This window comes from Barbus barbus (assembly GCF_936440315.1).
Source record: "Barbus barbus genome assembly, chromosome: 20".
In the NCBI taxonomy this organism is placed as follows: domain Eukaryota; kingdom Metazoa; phylum Chordata; class Actinopteri; order Cypriniformes; family Cyprinidae; genus Barbus; species Barbus barbus.
The window spans coordinates 28208924-28231712 of record NC_136748.1 but is presented as its reverse complement, the minus strand read 5'-3'; the positions used below and the strand labels follow the sequence as shown (position 1 = coordinate 28231712).

The window sequence follows — 22789 nt, the reverse complement described above, 5'->3', positions numbered from 1 at the left end:
CAAAGACATTTTTCCGCATATGAATTATTTTGCATCTTTTTCATTAGAAATAACAGATGTCTTGAATGAATGTAACCTAAAAAGAATAAATAATATCAATACAACAACTACTAAATAACTAATAATAACAACAAAAACACATTTCCATTGCTATACTTTAATTTTCATGAAAGAATATCCAACAAAGTACATATGTACATTTTATTAACCTTGAAACTTCCTTTAATGAATTAATATTACAAAAACGTGTCTTTTAGCTGGATTCGGACCCAGGTCTTGGTGAGCACCTGCTAGGAAACAGTGTCTTTGAACGTCAAATTTCACCCTAACAATACTAAAGAAATTAGTAATGTTGGCAGGTAAGTTACTACATGCCTAAAGATAGATTCTCTTATTTTAGCTCGTTGAATGTATTTCTGATTCAATGACTGCTGCAGTGTTCCTGCGTCGATTATATTTTTTCCAGATCACGTGACAAAAGTTACTTCACTCAGCGCTGGGCGTAATGGACCAATCACAGTCGTTTATGATTAAAGTAAAACGTACTTTATTTTTTAGCAATTTTATTGTGTCGATTTTTTTCCCCCATACATATATCAACTGCAAGTAGTTGCAATTGATATGTTTAAAATATTTAATTTGTAATGAAAAAGCTGTTTCCACTCAGATAGAACACTCTTGTGGTTTAATAGAGAATACGGGTTTATGGGCTGTGTGTCGCCCCCTGGAGGAAGATCCGCGTGTAACACAGACTCAGTGATTAGTTAGTATCGCGTGCCACCCAATGCTCAAACTCGACAGCTGCTTCAGTGCAGACTGAACAGCACGTACCGAACAGTTCCAGAGACCGCATATATATATGCGGTATATGCGGTCTCTGGAACTGTTCGGTACGTGCTGTTCAGTCTGCAGCTGTCGAGTTTGAGCATTATATATATATATATATATATGACATTTTATTAGCTACAATAATAATATATTAATGAATGCATGTGTAGAGAAAAGGAGCAGTGTGTGATTTTCAGGGTGTTCAGAACTGATATGGACCACGTCGAGTAAACACTGAACTAAACAAGGTACAGAGCAAATTACTTGTATTTGCAATCAATATGCTTGATTAATTTACCCCACACGTCTGTAGATGATACAATGTAGACCACAAACATAATATAATGCTGTTTTTTGAAACCCAGTGATATTTTAGTATAATTTATATACTTTATTTTTATTAATATTTTTTTTTTTGTATTTTAGTCAAAGTTTTAGTAATTTTGTTTTGTATTTTTTATGTTTTAGCATTTCAAGTTTAAAAGGTAAAAATATTTTTATAAATCATAGTTTCATATTTATATAGTTGACATTTATTTCAAGTAACAGTTGTTTATTTATTTATGCACTGTATTTTATATATAATTATTTCCTATTTTTAACTGTTTTAAGTTCATTTTAAATCCATTTTTAAATTCCTTGTTTTATTGTTGTGAATATTTATTATGATTATTTTTCTTCATTTTATGTAAAGCACTTTGAATTACCATTGTGTGAGAAATGTGCTATATAAATAAACTTGCCTTGCCTATTTATTTTTAATTGGTTTTAGGTTTGGTTTTAATTATATTATATTCGTAAACTTAATAGTAAATATTAAACAGTTTTTCCTTAATGTTGCAGAAATGCTGTTGTTTACTGGTAAACAATGTTTTAATGTTACTCACGAATCAGAAAAACTATGGCTTCGGCACAACCTCCGAACTTCTCCTGGGTAGATCCTGGTAAGGTTGCAGGCCTGGCAATGCCCCGAATGACGGCCCACTATCAGTACCTGCTGAACAACGGCATCAAACACCTGGTGACCCTGAGCGAGCGCAAACCTCCTTACCATGACACCTGTCCAGACCTGACCCTTCATCACATCAGGATCCACGACTTCTGCGCGCCTACCTTTGATCAGATCAACAGATTCCTGTCCATAGTGGAGGAGGCCAATGCGAGAGGACAGGTAAAACAGGCCAGTTAATTATGCATATCTATGTTTTTTCTAATATTTATTAAAGCTACATAATCACAGCTAACAAATATCTAATATATGTTCTAAGAATGTTTTGATAACTTTCCTGTTATGAAAACATTGCTTGTGAATGTTCAATTTTTTTTTTTTTTAAATGTTTTTATTTTTCTTGGTTATGCAACCATTGAGGAACATTCCATTTGATCATTTTACAAATATTATGATTATGGTACGTCTCTAAACGTTCTGAAACAAGTAGTAACATTTAAAAAATGTTAGACAAATGTCCAACTAATAAGTTTCAGGAAAAAAAAAAATCCATGAACTGTATATAAATAATGTTTTTGTGTTCAAAAAGGAACCAAATTTAAATAATGAGTGAGTACATGACAAAAAACATCTTCCAAACTGTGTTTTTGCCTTACCCTAAGTCACTATGGTAAGTTACACTACTTTTTAGGGACAGATTTCACAGGAAATTGCATGCGTTTATCATTCGTCTGCACATAATAACATCATATCTGATTAATTAATTAAAGAAGGCCAGGCTAATACTCAAGGGCGTAGGTTTGATTTTGACATGGGGGGGGGCATAACAGCAGACAACAACCTTCTCTTGCATTTATGATCCACTTTTGACCACAGCTTCATGTCATCTGAAGTTTTTATAGTTATGGTGGCTAAAATATGCATAATTCATAACGAGAGCTTTTAATGTTAGCATATTCATCAGATAATACACAATTTTGATTATGTAAAACCAACATTACAGCAGCATTTTTAAGATGTTTTTGGTGGATTGTTTGAATACTCAAAAGAGAATACAGCAAAATATAATAATTAATTTATGTGAACACAAAAATACTATATGCAGTGAGTATCTTCAAGCGACTGAACCTCGAACTGAAAGCAAAAAGTGAATGCCAGAGTACCTGTAATAAAACACGAACCAACATTTTGCATCACATATTTTGTACACTGACCAGGTTCACTGTTTGTCTTTGACAGGCTGTTGCGGTGCACTGTATGCATGGTTTTGGGCGGACAGGGACGATGCTCGCCTGTTACCTGGTGAAGAGCAGGAAGATCACCGGAATCGATGCCATTACTGAGATAAGAAGCATACGCCAAGGGTCTATTGAAACCAGAGAACAGGAACAAATGGTGGTGCAGTTTTATCAACAAAACAAGGTGTAAAATAAGAAACATTTATTTTCATGATGCTGATGTTTATGAATAATGTTATACAAAGCAATAAAGAATGATTTATTTCCAATGTATGTTTTTATTTTTGAATACTTGAAGGCTATATAGGTTGCTATCACCTAAATATCTGGTAAAGTCACTACAACATCCCTGCTTTCAATATGAATACATTCCTAGAGTATATTTTTTATGACACTGAATGAACCATACTGGTGAATTCAGATAAAGCGGATCATCTTTAGTTACAGAAATGAAAAAGAGGCTCAGTTTATATGAATTTACCTTATGCATGCATGCAGCTTAGGAGGGTCTAGAAACAAATCATGAAATATTCCACCTTGTTTATCCTTTAAGACACTATAGTCCAAATGATTGAGAGTCTCTGAGGCTTGCCTTTTCATCAGGACACTTTGACTTTACTTGAAGTGACCATTGCCAAAGAAAACAGCTGCTGACGCTCCTTAAAGGTCAGATTCTCTGGGGATCGTCGTGTTTTGAAGCTTTTGTGCTCTACTTCACTGTAAGAATATATATACAAAACACCAACATACATTAAAACAACAGTGAGCAATATAAGACAGAATTGAACTAGGTTCTACAATAATAATATCGCAGCAGCCCTTCAGTGTCTTGACGGGTGCCTTACATTAAAACATAAATTATGAAAGTATTATAATATAGAATTCATTACAGCATTTATTGTCCATTATTTATTGGCTAATCCATTAACCATTTTTGTGCTTCATAATTGCTTATGTAGTTAAATTGAGCTGAAAAGCCATTAAAATACCTTTTAAAATAAACTTAGTATAGGCTGAAAATTTGAAAACAAACCCCACTCTTCCCTATTCTGAGAGTTAAAAAAACAGAATTGGTGTAAAGAATTATGCATTCATAGTTGAGACCCACCCAGAACAGAACTTCTCAGATGACATTTTGTCAAGTCCTGTAGATTCACATTTGACTCCATCTGCAGTTCCATAAATCAACGTTAGACAAATGTATCAAGTCTGAGATAATATTAATCAGTGATTGATTATGAAATATTCTCCAGTACCTTTCAAACTGGGTTCTTTAGTAAAGGGGCTTTCCTTTTGCTGGTCAGCAGGTGTTTCAGTGTTTTCACATTTCTTCTAGAATGACAAAATGATTTATAAAAGCTCATGCATACAAGTAATCATTGTGAGGTTTCAGTGCACACTTAACAACTCACCACTACATCACTTCCTGTCTGAAACCACTTCTGTTCTGCCCTCGAATTGCTCTCATAATCATCCTGCTGGAACTCCTCCAGTCTCTTCTGGAACTGCAGCTCTAGAGAGAGTCTGCGCAGGCGTTCACTCTCCTCTATGCTGCGCTGCACTTTGGCCTGCAGCTGTTTCACTTCCTGTTGCAGCAGGTCTGCAGTCTGTTGCTCATCCTGAGCATCCCGCTTCCATGAATCTCCAACAGAGAGCTTTTTGCTCTTATCGGGCCCTTTCTGCTGAGGGTTCACAATTAGACATGAGGCTGCGCTTTTCTGCAATGTCTGCGTAGATGATTGAAAGACGACTGTTTTTTTCTTGAGAACCTGCTGTGGTCTGTGAGACGGTGATGCATTGCTCTGTTTTTGATACTGATGGTGTGCTGGAGACGTAATGTGGGTCTCCACAGGCTGGCGGAACGTACTGAATGAGAGACTGTTGGCTTGTGGTGTATATGGGACGTCCATTCGTTTCGGCTGTGATAGAGGCACGGATTGGGTGGTTGTCGGGATCTTCCAGAGTCCGTTTCTGTGTCCCAGGCCGGATAAACTGGAATCCATTGGGTTTATGGTTGCAATGCTGTTCCATTTGCTCAGATCTGGCTGCTTCTTTAAATACCTCTGTCTGTCCACTAGAGGACCTCCTTTCTCTTCACTCCAGAGATTGTCTTGAGAAAGTGCCTGTTTCTATGAGATGCATTAGAATTTGTACATACTGTATATATATATATATATGCATACACACACACACACACACACACAGGTATACTTTAAAAAAGAAAATGTAGAAATCCATTTAATATATATTTTATATATATATAAAATGTGAACTTAGTCTTATCCTAGACTAAGATGGAATTAAAAAATACAAATTTGTCAAGATCTTAATGCTCCATGGGGCCTGTAAATATTATGAATACATTTATAGTCAATAAGCTGTTAAAAATGTTTTTAAAAATACAATTTTATGTGAATTACACAGAACATTTATATCCAAAATTTAGACATTAAAATTTGAATGATTACATTCATGTTCGAATATACCCCCTATGATTTTTTACAAATCACACCCTGATAATAATAAGTATTATTAAAGTTAATCCATTGGCAAAAACAATTGTATGATGTTTTTGTATAAATCTTTTTATTACCGTTTCCAGATTTTAAGGGGGAAGAATAACAGTGTTCACAAGTTTTTTTTCTGTCAAGACTTAAATGTTTGTGTCTTGAGAAACCTTGAGATATATTCAGTGGAGTAAAATGTGTGACAACTAACCCCAGCTTCCCCTATTTGGCAGGTGATTCTGCTTTCAAACAAACTCATGCAAAGCTTATGGAAGCAAAAATATCAAACACAACAATAAAACAGACAGGAAATGCAACACACGAATACCATAAAGTCGATCTTTTGCTGATCCCTGGAGAGTGGAGCAATATGCGGAGGATGTTCGGTGGTTCTTGGTGTTTTATTGCTGTGCGGTTTGGATGTTGGCAGGGTCAGATATTCTCTGTGAAAAGTCTCAGCGTTTGAAAGAGCGTTTCTTTGTATCCCCTGGGGTGACGAGTGAAATAATGAGGTCTATAGTAAAAAACATGGGAAAGTTCATAAAGGTGATTATCTTAATAAACAAAAAACACTGGTCTGTACTTACAGAATCCATGAGATTTTCAATGGAGAAGGATAATGTCATCTTTTCAGGAGGAACTGAATCAGCAGGCATTTCCTGGTTATCTGACGGATATTGAATTAAAAAGAGCTTAAACCATAAACAAACAAAAAATGAGGTGTAAATATAAACACTCACATGCCAGGTTTGGATTGGAACGATAATCCAGTTTCTGCTTGAGCCATTTCTGGTTTTGTTTTGTGCTCACTCTGCTGATTGTGTGCTGGTTTCTAAAGGTTTCTAATGGTCTTGATGGAGCAGAAACAGATGGTCCGGCACTGTCATGAAGATCAGAGACACTGGAGTTCTGCTTGGATGGTCCATCGTTATCAGGATCTAACAAATGTGAAACAAGCATGCATATGCTCAAAGCCATAAATTATATATTGGCTATACAAATACTGAGTGAATTTAAGTATTTCACACCGCAAAAGACATTGTTTTTCAGCGCAAATATCTAAACATTCTCAAATCAAAACACATTTAAGAAGCTAAATGACTTAAGGGGTAATCGGATGCTAAATTCACTTTACAAGTTGTTTGAACATAAATGTGTTGGAAGTGTGTGTACACATCCATCCTATAATGATAAAAATCCACCCAATGTTTTTTTTTTAAATCCCTAGTTTAAAATCCTCTCTCAAATAAGGCTGTTCTGAGATTCCTGTCAGAATGACGTAGTTCTAAACAGACCGCAGTTGATTGCCAAGCCGTCTTACCTTAGACCCGCCCTGAGTGAGCTGAGAACTGTCCGTCTCCGGTGCAGGGGAAGACAAGATATTTCAGATTAAGCGATTGAAGTGTTTAGTTGTTGGATGTAATAATAAATATAGCAGTCGTCATTAACTCCCGACATCTGAGCCGCTGAAGACGCAGAGGATTAACGTTACGTTCGCTTTGAAGTGAATGCGCCGATCCCTGATCTACATAAATGCATCTATGTTCGCCCGAATCATTTGTGATCCAGCTTTATCTACAGCAAAAGTGAGTATGAGGGTTTTTATGAATCTTTGCAAGATTCAAGATTTTTTATTTGTCACATACACAATTATACAGAGTATAACCAGCAGTGAAATGTAGGTGCAAGTCGCCTTTCCTAATAATGTGCTAGTTAGCCAGTTTCGCGGATAAAGTTTAGTATGCTCCATAGATATATATACATAGATGCCTCATTATCAACTGTTTCTATGGGCCGCGATACGCAAGACTCCGCCATTTTTGGAACGTTCTGCAAATCTTTGAGCGCATTGACTGTGTGCGTCTACAACAGCAAGTTAAACGCTTGTATATCTTTGAATAATCATTGATTATTATGGTGAATGCGAGATGGCTGACGCGTCAACGTATCTGGAGCGGTCGAACAGGGAATCTACACATATCTATGGTCTGCTCGTCACTCCACGGAAGAGAGGGGCGGAGTCAGCAGAGCTCACTAGCATTTAAAGAAACATGAACTATATCAGAGTACTGAAGATTTTGACAGGGTAAAGAAGGTGTCTTTTCAATTTTAACCACAGTATGTTACAGACCATATCAATCATATCATATCATAGCAAGAATCATATCAACTTGTGTAAAATGGGCATCCGATTACCCCTTTACGATATAAGTCTTGTTTTCCAAAAATATATCAGAATGAAGCGAGTTTTGAGCTTAAAGCAAGAAAAAATATCTGCCAGTGGGGTAAGAAAAATAAAATTAATTCAAATGGAAAACAAGTTTATTTTTCTTACTGGATTAGCAGATATTTTAGCTTAATCTCACTTCATTTTGACCTATTTTTCAGAAAACAAGACTTGACAAAACTATCTTGTCATTTTGCTTCTCAAGCTAATTTATCTTGATTGAAGAATAATTAGATATTTGTACTGGAAAACAAAGCAAAAATACTAAGAAAGTCATTTCTGTAGTGCAGTGCAATGTATATTATAATGTTGTGTGCTCAGCATTCACTACCTTTACAGGTTGTTTGTGGCGACTGGGTAAATATTCCCTCAAAACCATAATATACAGCTGCTAACTTGACAATTTCCAGTGATACAACCAACCCAATGTGCATCATTATTTCTGCAGCCCTGAATAGGATCATTAAAACCAGTTTTACTTCCAAACATGCAACAGATCAAGTCATGCCTACCACACACATAAGAGGCTCAAAAACACGAAATGACTAAATTATATTAAGATTATTTCACCTTTCCTGTGACACTCCCACAAGACTTTTGCCATCCACACTCAGTAACTGATCTCCTGGATTCAGTCTGCCGTCCTTCATCAAAACACAACAGTGTATTATATGATGCAAACAGGCACATTATGACTTATGTTATTTGGGCAATGATACTGACCACATTTGCTGCTCCTCCCTGGACGACAGATTTGATAAAAATGCCAAGCTTATCCTGTCCAGCCCCCTGAAAGATATAATAAATCATTTCGCTTTAGATCAGACAATTGTCTAATTTGTTCATGTATAAGCTAAAATAAACAAACAATTAGTGGTTTATTTCTTGCAGCATTTATTAATCTTTGTTAATGTTAGTTAATAAAAATACAGTCGTTCATTGTTCATGTTAATTCATAGTGCATTAACTAACAAACACAACTTGTGATTTTAATAATGCATTAGTAAATGCTGAAATTAACAATAACTAAGATTAATAAATGCTGTTCAATCTTAGTTCATGTTAACTAATATTGTTAACTAATGAACCTTATTGTAAAGTGTTACCATCTTTTTTAATGTTATTTAAAAATACAGTTGTTCATTATTTGTTTGATAGTTGACATTAAACAATATTAAAATAACTTTTGATTTTAAAAATGATTTAAATGCTGAAATTCACATGAACTAAGACTACATGTTAACTAATGTAAATAAATGAAACCCGCTTGATCTTACCTTGGCGGCTACAATGCTCACTCCCATTCCACCATGCAAAGGTTTCTTTAGAGTTATTTTCATTGGTTCAGGTTTCTGTATTGACAAAATAAAACCACTGTTGTGTTCAGTGTTAAACATGTCTGTTTAATTATAATGAGTGTAAAGAAAAGCTTCAATAGTAAAATTAACAGCTCCTCCGTAGTCCAGATGTGCCTGATGGATGAGGACGGGTTTCATTACTACTTCGTATAGTGTTAACTCTTGGCTGTTTTATGGGAATTAATCACTTTAATTTCATCTGTAAATCAGCAACATACCCAAGTTGAACCCTTTGCGGAGTGATCCAGTGGGCCAAAGAACATGGTCCAAGTCCCAACGCAGTTGGCATGGGGAATTAATTTACAAAGACCTAGAGAATTACAGATATATGTATCTATAACTATTGATGATTTAAGTCTATATATTGACTTTACACTATCACAAGAGGAACAGATAATGCTATAGTACCTTTGCGACAGATGGGCTCTAAAAATTCCTGAAATCCCTTAGGAATGCCACGCATGGAATCACTTGAATATCCATCCTCAGGCAACAGGAAAGGCAGGTGAAGGTCCAGTTCTTCTTCCAGACGGATTTCTCCACCCTCTCCTCTCAGAACATCTGTTGTGGTTTCTGCCAAAGCGGCTACACGCTCTATCAGTGCCTATGAATGACAAACTCTAAGTAGACACTATCTTTCAGTGGGGGCTACAGAACAATTATGCCTACTGTGCAAAATAAGATTTTCTTCCTCAGTATTATTGTCGTTTTACAGCACAAATATCTAAACATTCTTAAATCAAGATACTTTTACTTAAGAAACTATTAAGTCTTGTTCTCTGAAAAATGCATAAAAATTAAGCGAAATGAGCTTAAATGAGAATAAAATATCTGCCAATGGGGTAAGAAAATAAGCTTGATTCAAAGGGAAAACAAGTTTATTTTTCTGACCATACATTTCCTTTTTTTAAGGTAAAAGGCTCTTGATTTTTATACATTTTTCAGAAAACAAGACTTTATCTTAAGTCATTTTGTTTCTCAAGTTAATGTATGTAGATTCAAGAATGTTTAGATATTTGTTCTGGAAAATAAGACAAAAACACTGTCTAAACATTCTTAAATCAAGATACAGTAGGATATCAATGCTTGTTTTCTAAAAAAAAAATTTATTGTGTTAAAATATTTAAGCCTAAAACAAGAAAAAAAACATCGGCCAATGGTTTAAGAAAAATAGAAAAAACTGAAATATTATTTTTAAGTTTAATCTCACTTAATTTTAGAAAACAAGACAGTTATCTTCATTAATACATTGCCTTTTAGGTTAATGTTTCTTGATTTTAGAATGTTCAGATATTTTTACTGGACAAAAGACAAAAATATTAAGTTAAATATTATGAAAAATGTTTGCAGTAAATTTAACTCGGGGAAAACATGTTTCTTTTTTGGAGCATAGTTTTATTTTTCTGACCATCATATTGTTTTCTTGTTTTAAGCTTAAACTCACTTCATTTTGATGTATTTAATAAAACAAAAAACAAGACTTCATATCTTACGTCATTTTGCTATCTTTATGTAAGAATGTTTAGATATTTGTACTGGATGATAAGACAAAAATACTTTTGTAGCAGTTTTGATTTTGGTGAACGTCCATTTTTCTTGATGCACTTACGGCTGAAAAGTGGGGTTGATTTGGGCCGTAGTGATATTTGCTCATCAGTGCTCTCAGCTGTAGTGAGTTCAGTTTGTAGCATGTGGACTGAATCATCTGGGCGTCTCGTGTAGAGTAAGAGGTCATGGTTAGAAGCATTGTCGCCTGAAGGGAGCAACATTTTTAAGGAAATAACCACAGATGGGTCAGATGTTTTGACGTTGATAAAGATCTAAATAATATTGTTCAAAACAGCAGTTACATCATTTTTCATGCTGTATTTCTTATCATCTTCTTTTTAGATACACTACCTGGATTATACGACTGAGATGGCAGTCAACGACCAGCTCCAGCCCTTGTCTTTCTGCCCAGGCCTCCACGTGCATCAGACGCTGCCGTAGAGTTTTGCCCCAGTAGTTTGAGCATAGCGTGGATCCCGGCGCGGTGAGCCGGTTCAAGATCCAGGCCCCCATGAAGTGAAAGAGCTGAGAAAAAAGCTGGATGCTCAGAGCAGGGTTGACCCGACACCTTCGGAGCAAGCTCATGCTCTTTATGAGAGTGTTCAAGACGCCTTCTAAGAAACAGTACACACACATCACCATCTTTAATCCAGATGTTTTATCATCTGAAGCAATTTAAAGGAATAGTTCATGCAAAAATTAACATTTGCTGAACATTTACTCACCCTCGGGCCATCCAAGATGTAGATGAGTTTGTTTCTTTATGGAAAAGATTTGGAGAAATGTAGCATTACATCACTTGTTTACTTAAATCACTTACATTACAATCCAGAAGTAATCCACACCACTCCAGTCCATCAGTTAACATCTTGTGATAGCTGCATATTTGGTAGAAAAAAATCCATAATTACAGCGTTAACTTAAACCATTGCTTTTGATCTAAATATGAGAAAATAATCTATAATAATACTTCATCCAATGGAAAAAGTCCATCTCCTGTTGTCTCTCACGTCAAAATCCACCAACACACTTGTATAGAACTGTTTTGGACTATTTTCACTTGTAAACAGTGCATGATCTGTGCAGATTTCTGTCCTGATTCAGACGAGATGACTTTGTCACTGGAGAAAGCAACATTATGAATAGAGGACTCTATTTAGCAAGAAGCAACAGTTTGAAGTTAAAAAGATGTATTTCTTACAAACACGCAGCTTTTGACTTCTCATGATGTTAATTGATGGACTGGAGTGGTGTGGATTACTTGTGGATTATTGTGATGTTTGGACTCTCATTCTGACGGCACCCATTCACTGCAGAGGATCCATTGGTGAGCAAGTCATTTAATGCTACATTTCCCCAAATCTGTTCCCATAAAGAAACAAACTCATTTACATTTTGGATGACCTGAGGGTGAGCAAAAAAAAAAAAGACAAGACCTGATATTGTCACGAATCTGGTCCATGCTCTCCCTGTCAACCACCACTAGAGGTCACCCGTTCACCACAGTGACTTTTACACTCACAGCACATTGGACTCCATTTCCCACAATCCATTGCACAGATCACAGCTGTCACCATTCACACATCACACACACCTGATCACCATTTTCCAATCACCACCACACACCATATAAGCCTGGGACTTGCTCTTGCTCAGGGCCGAGTATTGTTCAGCGTTTATCACTCACCCAGCGATAGCTACTTTACAGAGCCATTGTTATAGTCTTAGCCTTAGTCTTGCCTTGTTTTCCTGCCGTGTCTGACCCTGCCCGTGTTTCCTGGATTTACCCTTCGCCTCTGCCGTTTGGACTCTGTTTGCTCCCCGTTTGGATTATTGCTCTCGACTCTGGATTATCTCTCTGCCTTGCCCCTTTGGATACTGTTCGCTGATCGTTGACCCACGCTTGCTCCACGGATTGCTCTGTCTTGCCTCCACCATACCTGTTTGCCGATCTCTGACCCTGCCTGTCTTGACCATGTTGTTTAATAAAGCTTTGCACATGGATCCGCACGTCTCACGTCTCGTCAGCCCCGTAACAGATATCTTGTCATTTTGCTTCTCAATTTAACATATTTTGATTTAAGAATGTTTTGTACTGGAAAACACCACAAAAAGACTAAGAAAATATTTTTTTTGCCGTTAGTGCTGACTGAACTGAACTGATTTATTTTCAGGTAAATCTGAATTAGATGTAGAAATGCATTCTAAATACCTCACAGCTGTCAGTGTAAACCGTTGCACAGTAAACACTGAAAATATTTAGCCATTACTAAACATTTTACCTATTTCTTTTGCCTGAGCCATTTCCTTTTTTACGTCAGCAAAGAATGCAGGTAATTGAGTTTCAAGATCAACCTGGAGCCGATGTGACAGGTACCTGAGGAAACATTAACGCCTAATTAAACACTCAAAATACATTGCCCTTCCTGCAAATATCACAATGCAATCATGCTTTCATCATACCTGAAAGCCTGCTGCACAAGTTGAGTGAGAGTATTTTGAGCCTGGAGCGTGATGGGACACAGATCTCTGTCCCGTCTGATGAAGTTCAGAAGCTCAGATGTGTTGGCCATCCAGAAGGCAAGAGCCACTGCGATGTTCCTCTGTTTCTAAATGGGAAACATATAAGAACCAAGAAAATTATCAGGGAATTAACTTGTGATTTCCAGGACATATATAAAATCTTGAAGTCAAATTTTTCTAATTACAGTCTTCAATACCTGAATGACGCCTTGAATCAAGTGCACAATCTTGTCAAATATCATGCAGACTTTCTCTTCAGTCTGCATAGGGGTATGGCTGGTTAAAAATCGCCCAACCAGATAAAACACATACGCAGACGAGAGCTTAAAGTGAATCTTTGAGCTGTTAATGTCATTTATCACAGCAAGCAAGAAAGAATCCTCATCTGAAACAGAAATCAAAGACAAATTGGAAATGACCTAAGAGCAGAGAGAACTGTATAATTGTGCATACTGGATGATAACTGTACCTTTATCCTTTAAAGAAATGCTGAGCGGGAGATTCCAGTTTACTTCCAAGTAGTCTTGTGACACTGTAAGAAGGAAAAAATATACTTCTTATTATTTACTAAATATTAAATACAAAATATAATGTTATTGGTATACTTAATGTAGCTTTGTATAGCATGCATACATTTAGAAAATAGTTTGGAAAGATTTACTGATTTCAGCAAATGCCAAATTTTGTCCCAAAAAAGCAGTCAACTATGAATTTATTAATTAGTTATGATTTTATATGACCTTCAACTATTACATGAGCATGTTAAAGTGACAGTTTACTTGTAGTGTAATTTATAATATGAGAAAAATGCTGTTATATTATGTTTTATTACATGCAGACACCTAAATATCTGATTTTTTTATTATATATTTTTTTATTTTTCTTTACAACAGCTTTTAGAGCTCCAAACCAGTTCACGTTCACATTAAAGTAAAAACAATTGCTGTGACATTTTCACTGGTGTCTACATAACCTTTGCTATAATATTTGCACACTCAAACATCAGACGCCTGATTTTCTTTTAAAATAGATTAGTGGTTTAAGTCACAATAAATCAATTAGATTTTAATATCTAGCCTTATATTTATATCCACCTCAAAAAACTCTCTTTAATGAATACAAGTCTTTCATCACAGGATTGGGCACAAAAATCTCTTTTAGGTTAAGAACGTCTTTCTATGTCCATTAAAAAAGTGATTACCTGTTAGTTTTACTGCCAGAGACACTGTTCTCTAACGTGTGACTGCTAGAAACTTTTTTCTTCTGTTTATTTTTCTTCTCTTTCTTTGATAATGTCCTCTTGAAATTTTCAAGTACTCCAACTTTTTCCTTATTTTCCAAACAGCCATCCTAAAAAAAAAGTTATTTTTGAGTCCACTCCAAAATTCTTATATTTAACTTACTTATTTGATATAACAACTCATGGATTTAGTAGAATGATAGGGACGTCGCACACCTGTAAAGTTACACAACTATCATTCCTCAAGACAAATCTGCCATCTGTGTCTTTATTCCAGTTGAGTTCAACCACCAAGGGCTTTTCTGAAAGGTCCAGTTTTCTTTCTTCTAAATGGTGATAACACAGAACATTAAGTAAATTCTGACAAGGACTGAGAACAGAAGCGTGTCTACAAACACAAGTTAAATTCAGTCCTGCTGTCACCTTGATTTTGTAAGACCTCAAACAATGAATATGAGAAAGGCTGTGAGGTCCCATCAAGTTGAAACTTCTCCAGCAGCGTTTCAATGACCTCTTGTGTGGTAGAAGCGCTTGAGATACAAATGCATTTGGTGGCACAGTTCCCTGAAATATGGTCTTGGAGGTGGAAACGAATAACTCCACGAAATACAGAATCCTAAAGAATAAAAATATTATTAAATTGCAAAGACATAAAGAAGCAAGCTATTTTTTTTATTCTCAATTTATCCTACCAGCAATGAGATTAAATAGAAAATGTAAATGAAACAATAAAAACCAAACATGAAATTTCTTTAATATCTCAATTTTGAATCCTAGACAGCAATGAGATTCAATGAAAATTGTAAACAAAGCAAAGTAAATGAATAAGTATAAAAAAATTTAATTTCTTTAATATCTCAATTTATTATATAGCAGCAATAGGATTGAAAACATGAAACATAACCTAAATAAAAATAAATAAATAAATAAAGCATGCAATAAATTTCTGTAACATCTCAATTGTTTCTTAGAAAGCAATGAGATTCCATTGAAAAATGTGAAAAAAAAATAAAATAAAAATGGAATTTCTTTAATATTTTTTATTCTAGACAGCAATTATATTAAATAAATAAAAAATACAAATAAATCAAATGAAATTTCATCTCAATTATTTATCCTACCAGCAATACTACTTCTCGTTTTTCTCCAAAGAGAAAGACCCCATCAAAATGTGCTTAGATTTGCCAAGAGACCAGTCTTTAGTCGAAAGTCAAAGATCTCAGTACGACGCATCAAATTCTTCAAATGCTACATTTTCTGATGCTATTCATGTTTAATGAACAGTCTGAACAGTTTGAAAAGGTAAAATTGTAATTCTAACATTACTAAACCTATTTGTAAAAGTCTAATCTTTAAAAAGAAAAGTGTTCACCTCATCAGGTTCAGTGATCTCAAACAGGCTGAGTCGGTTTGAATTCCACTGCCGGATGTTTTCCTGAAGTCTCCGGCGCTCCTTTAGATTCGTCTCAGCATCATGACCCAAATCAATAGCATTTCTTTGTTTTTGCTTCATATCTTGATAAGCTTATCAGATATTTATTTTTTTTTGTTTTAAATAATCAACCAACTTGGTATCAAAATGAATCAGTCAGAGCTGCTGAGGCTCACTAAACTTTACGTTATTCTCATGTCAAATGCCTGGCACTGATTTTTTTTCCAGCCTGTTTAACATTCAGACCGATGGTTGATTGTTTGAGTTTGTTTGACCCATTAACACACAGCAGTTGAAAGGCTAACCTCATTTCCCATGATGTCCTAATGTATAGGGCCACCGTAACACTAAGGAACGAAATAGGGAGGGCCATAATTTGCCCATTCAAGCCTAATTTAAAGCAAATGCTCTACTTTTTAGTGCCCAGTTGATTGTAAACTGTTGTGTGTGTGTAATATATTCAGTAAACTAACTATCTGCTGAACTAGAATGACTAGATTGGGTGTTGCTGAATGTGCCCAAAATAAGGAATACAATGAATTTACCCTTTTGTTCAGACTCAGGCATTAACGTATAACATAATAAAAGAGAATTTACAGGTCACCACACGTTAATTAACAAACTATTGTGTGTCAATAAAAGCATTTCTTCATTAAAAGTGAGTTTCATGGATGGCTGGATGTGAGTTATGACCATGAATATAAAACAGGCCACATCACCCAGAACGTGAACAATGAAAAAATACGTTAGATATTCAATACGAAGAGACACATTTAATGAACAAAAGAAATATAGTCAACAAATAAAGCATTAAATGTGTAGGAATATGTCATTTAAAATGTCTAAAAATCATCCGAACACACCTATACTTTTAGTTTTTCTTTTGGATGCATATTGGATATATGATATTATGTTAATATTACAGTATTGGATATGCTATCAACCATAAATGTTCTGATAACATTTATTGTTTGCAAATGAAATAATTTCTAGGATGTTCTATCAGTTGCTTTCATTGGAACAATGTTTATTTCAGGGAACTGAGGCCCATCTTTTTCCTTGTGTTTGTGCCTGCAAAAGAACATTATTAACATATTAAATTAACAACTATATTATTTGTGAACAAAAAACAAAAAACTGAACCTACCTTCTCATATTTTCCACATCATCCACAGTTTCTGGCAGATCAACACCTCTCATTTCTGGTAAAAGCATCACAAGTCCACTGTACAGAACTGACATGGCCCCTGTGGGGACAGAGAGAGAAATATGAGTCGATAAGAAACACAAGGAAATTATTTGTTTCGATTTCTGAAATTGAAATGACTTCTCACCATAGACGAAGAGGGGAAGCTCTTGCCAAATATTAGCTAATCTGTACAGAATAAACGGAGCAACAACTGCCCCAATGTCACTGGCTGAGGAGCACACAGATACGCCTAAGTTCCTGTAATACACAAGAAAATAAGTAAATTAGTCAAAAAAAAGAGAAACATTTTATGCCTATTTAAAGAAATACTACCTAGATAAACAAATACTAATCTAGAAAAGGAAGACAAACTTCAAGGCTCAATTGTTTTAAACATTAATATATAGATATAGATATTAATAGATATACATATATTGAGTTTGAATATGTTTATGCATTGCTATGTGGTTGCTAATGTGGTGTGAGTAGTTTTTATTGTACTGCTGTGTTTAGAGTAATTGCTATGGTATTAATAGATAAATCAGTGGGATATTCAATTGTCCTTTAATTAAAAACCTTAAGACTGTTGACTTATAGAAGGTAAAGTATACCAAATCAGAAATGGGGACTGTGTCAATTTTAATGTGTAGCTAAAAAAAGTTGAACTAGAAGAAGTTGTATAAAGTTTTGGTCAGAGGATTTTGAAAAATCCCAAGCCCAAATTTGTAAAACAACAGCAGGACAACCAATGATGGTATTGAGGTGTTAAAAAATATGGTAACGCTAGTTTAGGGACCAATTCTCACTATTAGCTAGTTGCTTATTACCATGCATATTGGCTGTTTATTAGTACTTAGCACATATTAATACCTTATTCTGCATGACCATATTTTAGATCCCTTAATCCTAGTACCCATATCTAAACTTAGCTACTACCTATTAATAAGCAGCAAAGTTAATTAATAGTGACAATTGGTCCCCAAACTAAAGTGTGATCAAAATACAAACATTTGGCTTTAATTTTAGTGGATTATGTGATTAAAAACAGCATTAACACACTTTCTGTTTCATATTAATTGATAAAAGACTGATAAATACCTGAGCGGTGTTGGATACAGTTCTGTATTGGCAAAATTCACAGTCTCGTTCCCAATAGCAACAGCCAGTCTTCCAATTATCGCAATGGTTCTTTTCAGCCATGAAATATCTTGAACAATAGATTGATGAAAACTGTAAATGAAACATTTAAACATACAAAAAAATGGCAAAACATGTCAGGGGGTGTAGCTTACTCTGTGGAATAAACGGCACCGCCAAACAAGCAGCCCCTCCAATAAAATTGACTGTTGCCATGAGAGGGCGTCTGCCAATACGGTCAACTAAGAAATAAAATATAATTCCAGTTGGAAGCTCCACCACAGCTGAGATGAGAAAATCCAGGAAAACATTATCTCCTGTGATTCCTAAACGTAACACCAAACCCTGGAACACCACTGCGCCGGTAAACCTGCAGGAAGATGCAGCAACAAAAACAATAAGCGTATATAGTGCATTTGATCGAATAAGGTAATAGTGGTTTTGATTACTTTGATACTTATACTGTTAAACAGTTGCATAAAAAGGTGTATTTAGTGACATATAAAGAAAGCTCACCATGCATATATCAAGATGAGGGTGTGTTTCCTCATATTAGGAGTCTTAAATAAATCTTTATATGAAGGGCGAACAATTTCCTCTTGTTTTTCTATCAGAAGATCCATCTAAAAAATCAATACAAAATAGTTCCTTTTTAATACATAATAAAAGTGTTTTTCGGAGTACTGGTGTAGACTTATTTGAGACACACTGTCATACACAGACACAACAAGCACTAATCCCTGATGTGAACTGAAATAAATAGAGCAAAAAGGAAATTCCAGGTCATCTGTATGGTTCCACCACAATGTTATTTTTAGTGGAAAAAAGGATTGTTTGGAAGGCATTTCAAGTACAGAATCATATGTGTCAAAATTAGATTTTAATTGTGAATGTTGACTAGAGTTTGGTTTGTACGCATTTTGGCATGCTGTTGATTTTCATTAAAAATACTACCGGTTTAGTCTGTTTATAAAGCCACAAGTCTTCCACAACAAAAAACCTTTTGCAAACTTGTTTATGGCAGCGTGTAAATGATAAAAATAAATATTTAAGCATTAATAACACATGTAATGTGTAATGTAACATAAAAACTTAATATAATTTAATATATTTATTTTATTTTAATATATATATATATATTTTTATATATATTTTTTTTTTATATATATATATATATATTTAAATCTTGAATATCATTTTGTAATTATGACTTCCAAACTCATATGTCGAACTTCCCAGAAGGACTTAAAGGCAGTAAAAACAAACAAACATTGGTTATACTATAGCAACAAGTCTAATTACCTCTTGAAAGTCTTCAGGAAGTGATCTTTTATTGCACTTGGCAATGCTCTCGATAATTTTTACAGCTTCTTTTGTCTTCCTTTGTGACAGCAACCATCTGGGAGACTCTGGAATAACCCTGTTACAACATTAATATCTGCCATATCCAGCAAATGATATATGATAGAATCTTATATAAAGATACCAATAACTTATGTAAAATGACTAAAGAGAACCTTTATTTCAAATGTGATTAAAAATCAATCATTAATGTTATTGTTCCATTGCAAGCAATTACCAGTGATAGATCAGAAAGATGAATGTTGGTAGAGTCATTGCCAGCTGTAGGTTTTTCCATGAAGGAATGTAATACGCCAGAGCAGGAAGGAGCACCAGACCCAACGAGTACAGAGTACGGGACATAACGGAGACAAATTTCCTGTTGTTTGATCCAAAGAATTCGATAACTGTTTCGAAAAAGGAAAATATATCAAGAAAACACATTCCTGTACACTGTAAAAAAAAAAAAAAAAAAAAAAAGTTGAGCCAACTTAAAATTTTAAGGCAACCAGCTTCAGCAGATTTTTGAGTTTTCTCAACTTGTTGTTTTAAGTTTATACAACAAAAAGTTGAGTTTCTCCTACAAAAATAAGTTCTGAATCTGCTGAAGCTGGTGGCCTTAAACTTTTAAGTTGGCTCGACTTTTTTTTTTACAGTGTAGCTCGCACGGCAAAGCATGGTGCTAGCAACTCCAAGATCATTAGTTCGGTTCCCAACGAATGCATGAACTGATAAAATGCATAATTGTATGCAATGCAAGTTGCTTTGTATAAAAGTGTCTGGCAAATGCATGAATGCAATATAAGCAACACAAGTTTGCAATCTTAAAGCTCGGTCTGAAGCTTAAAGCACTTGAACCTCAAAACTGGATTGGTAATGTTACAAGACATGTATTTGCTTTAAAAAATTTAAATGACCAAGTAGTTATATTTAACTGATTTAGAGCTCTAGTCTGATGTTAATTCATGTACTCAACAAATAACAGCTATAGTATGGCATCTTATGTACCCACCCAACACATATGTGGCGGTCCATGCTCCTTTGGCAAAAAAGCCTTGCAAACATCGAAAGAACAGGAAGAGGGGGTAATATGGTGAAAAAATAATGCATATCCCAGAAACTGCAAGGCCAAATATTGATGCAATAAAACAAGATTTTCTCCCAAACCTGTAAAGAAAAATGTTATTATTGTCATGCTCATGTCTGGAATGTGTTTATACCATAATAGTAAATGCCACTCGATTTGTTGATGCACTTTGAATATAACATGCTGATACATGAAAGATGAAAAATACCTGTCAGCTAGGTATCCAGTCACTAGGGCACCTATAAAAAACCCTCCAGCTAAGGATACCTGGTTCAGGTCTGCAAGCCAAGAGTCTTCACAAACCAATGAAAACTGAGGACAACATTCAGATTAGGGTAATAAACAATGATCTGACTGCAAAACTAATAAAAAAAAATGCATGCATGAACACACAAAGAGATCAATCTATATTTAATCACTATATCAAGTAGTAGTGCTGTTAAACGATTAATCGCATCCAATATAAGTTTTTGTTTACATAATATATATGTGTATTGTGTATATTTATTATGCACATATAAAAAAGCATACATGTGGTATATATTTTGAAAATATTTACATGTATATATTATATTCATATAAATAATATATTATATATAATTAACATTTTTCATGTGTGTATTTATATATATATAATATACACAGTTGCACATACATATATTATGTAAACAAAACTTTTATTTCGGATGTGATTAATCGGTTGACAGCACTAGAGCTGTGCTCAAGTTTAAACACGGATCAGTTACATTTTAAAGCATGCAAATGCAAAGCAAGCAAATGCATGTTAATGATTTGTTACTTTCACTTCAGTCTGAAGTCAATTCTTAAGCAAAGCTAGCACAATAGCAACTCTCACCTCTGTTACAATGGTGCTCCGGTTCTCATTAAAGGTCCAGCCTTCATTACAAGACGCAAGATGTGTGCTGTTGGTGAACATGGACCGGTCGATGGAGATATTACATGTAAGCGCGCTCCTGTTCCAAAGCGCGTCAAACTTCACGCATTTACTGAACGCGCCGCGCGACCCCGTGCGCGGAACCGTCAGATCGCGGACCTGCTCCTCTGAGAAAGCGCATTTCTCCTGGAGACCCGCGGTCTTACACCAATGGTCTGGTGTGTATCCTAAGAACACAACTCCTATTAGCACAAACGCGAGTAGCAAAACAGGCAAAGACCCTAAAAGAGAGATTCTCTTCTGATACAACCCGAAGTCACCAGCGTGTTGCAGAAGTTCGTCAAAATTAGACATCTTTATGAGGGTCGGTGGAAGCGGTTTCTGTTCAGTTTGGGGTGGTTTACAGCAAGATACTTCAGATTAGGCCGTGCACGAGCATTTAAAGGCTGAGGAGGTGGAGTTAAGAAACCTTACGAACCTGTTCAAAGTTCCTAGGCGTCAGTCATGTCTGAATCATGTTTAAAAAATGTAATACTAACTTATATAAAATATGTATTTTACCTGACAGTTATCAATCAAACAGTTGTCGGGATGAATCAGCTGACTCTGTTACGACCGTTAGGACACACTAGATACAGAGCAGCGGCCCGCGTTTTTTAGCGAATCACAAGAACGCGTTCGCGTTTGCTGTGATCGGATTGGCTGGCATATATTTGGAGGCGGGGCTTTGGAAGAAATGGCGTGTAATTGCCTGAAATTTCTTATAGCAGTGTTAGAGTGTACAAAAAATACAAATAGCTAAAAATTGCATTCTAAGACCTTTGCATTCTTGACCACTTTTTAGACCAAATGTGCCACTCCCAAAAAAAGCAATTAAGTAACCTTCCATAAAATGAAATCACATAATTTGGGAATCTAGTAAATCCAGTTAAACAGTATTTGTTTGTAGTTTCACCATACAGACCAACACCCACAATAACAAATATAGCTACATTCTTTAGATAGGCTATGGAAACATTGAAATGAAGATTAATCCATTTAGACTAGAAAATTAATTTTTTTTTTGTCAGTTTTGCGTCTTTTTTTCTATTTAAGACCTCTAAAATGATTTGACCAATTAAAAGTTTTATTCAAAAACAATGCAATCCTATGTATGATTTATGATTTATAATTTTTATTGCTGGCCCTAATGGTTCTTGTAGTGTAATATGTACTTGACATGGGTTTCTAATTATACTCACCAACGTTCATCCACAGATTCTCATCTGCCAACTCAAAAAAAACAATTTC

At 35.1% G+C, this 22789-nt stretch overlaps 3 protein-coding genes across 3 annotated transcripts; 1 reads left to right on the top strand and 2 right to left on the bottom strand.

Moving 5' to 3' along the window:
• The first annotated feature begins 846 nt into the window (after positions 1–846).
• Positions 847–3282, top strand: dusp23b (dual specificity phosphatase 23b). The gene is made up of 3 exons (XM_079443175.1): positions 847–1076; positions 1723–1999; positions 3017–3282. The coding sequence occupies exons 2-3, from the start codon at positions 1730–1732 to the stop codon at positions 3203–3205; spliced, it is 459 nt and encodes a 152-aa protein (XP_079299301.1). The 5' UTR covers positions 847–1076; positions 1723–1729; the 3' UTR covers positions 3206–3282.
• On the bottom strand, positions 3205–22135 carry afdnb (afadin, adherens junction formation factor b). The gene is made up of 22 exons (XM_079443173.1): positions 22061–22135; positions 14635–14744; positions 14380–14528; positions 13648–13710; positions 13376–13563; positions 13119–13264; positions 12938–13032; positions 11007–11269; positions 10717–10860; positions 9516–9711; positions 9326–9417; positions 9027–9101; positions 8473–8538; positions 8320–8393; positions 8081–8199; positions 6263–6460; positions 6110–6189; positions 5851–6009; positions 4428–5144; positions 4272–4347; positions 4124–4184; positions 3205–3732 (listed from the first exon to the last, which is right to left on the bottom strand). Exons 5-22 carry the CDS (start codon positions 13442–13444, stop codon positions 3615–3617), a joined length of 2748 nt encoding a protein of 915 aa, XP_079299299.1. The 5' UTR covers positions 13445–13563; positions 13648–13710; positions 14380–14528; positions 14635–14744; positions 22061–22135; the 3' UTR covers positions 3205–3614.
• On the bottom strand, positions 15978–22138 carry slc22a3 (solute carrier family 22 member 3). Its single transcript, XM_079443174.1, has 11 exons — positions 21461–22138; positions 20813–20916; positions 20530–20684; positions 19756–19924; positions 19479–19596; positions 18693–18799; positions 18332–18546; positions 18138–18246; positions 17185–17297; positions 16998–17097; positions 15978–16921 (listed from the first exon to the last, which is right to left on the bottom strand). Exons 1-11 carry the CDS (start codon positions 21851–21853, stop codon positions 16840–16842), a joined length of 1665 nt encoding a protein of 554 aa, XP_079299300.1. The 5' UTR covers positions 21854–22138; the 3' UTR covers positions 15978–16839.
• Positions 22139–22789: the final 651 nt, after the last annotated feature.

What these genes read in the sequence shown, in the direction of transcription:
- slc22a3 (XM_079443174.1), bottom strand. Translation starts at nt 21,853, where the DNA reads ATGTCTAATTTTGACGAACTTCTGCAACACGCTGGTGACTTCGGGTTG. An exon ending in ACTGGATACCTAGCTGACAG is followed by an intron (nt 20,685 to 20,812) that starts GTATTTTTCATC and finishes TTTTCTTTACAG; the next exon opens with GTTTGGGAGAAAATCTTGTT. An exon ending in GGTGCCGTTTATTCCACAGA is followed by an intron (nt 18,247 to 18,331) that starts GTAAGCTACACC and finishes CTATTGTTCAAG; the next exon opens with ATATTTCATGGCTGAAAAGA.
- dusp23b (XM_079443175.1), top strand. Translation starts at nt 1,730, where the DNA reads ATGGCTTCGGCACAACCTCCGAACTTCTCCTGGGTAGATCCTGGTAAG. An exon ending in AGGCCAATGCGAGAGGACAG is followed by an intron (nt 2,000 to 3,016) that starts GTAAAACAGGCC and finishes TGTCTTTGACAG; the next exon opens with GCTGTTGCGGTGCACTGTAT.
- afdnb (XM_079443173.1), bottom strand. Translation starts at nt 13,444, where the DNA reads ATGCAGACTGAAGAGAAAGTCTGCATGATATTTGACAAGATTGTGCAC. An exon ending in ATCAACCCCACTTTTCAGCC is followed by an intron (nt 9,712 to 10,716) that starts GTAAGTGCATCA and finishes TGTCATTCATAG; the next exon opens with GCACTGATAGAGCGTGTAGC. An exon ending in CCGCAAAGGGTTCAACTTGG is followed by an intron (nt 9,102 to 9,325) that starts GTATGTTGCTGA and finishes TTGTCAATACAG; the next exon opens with AAACCTGAACCAATGAAAAT.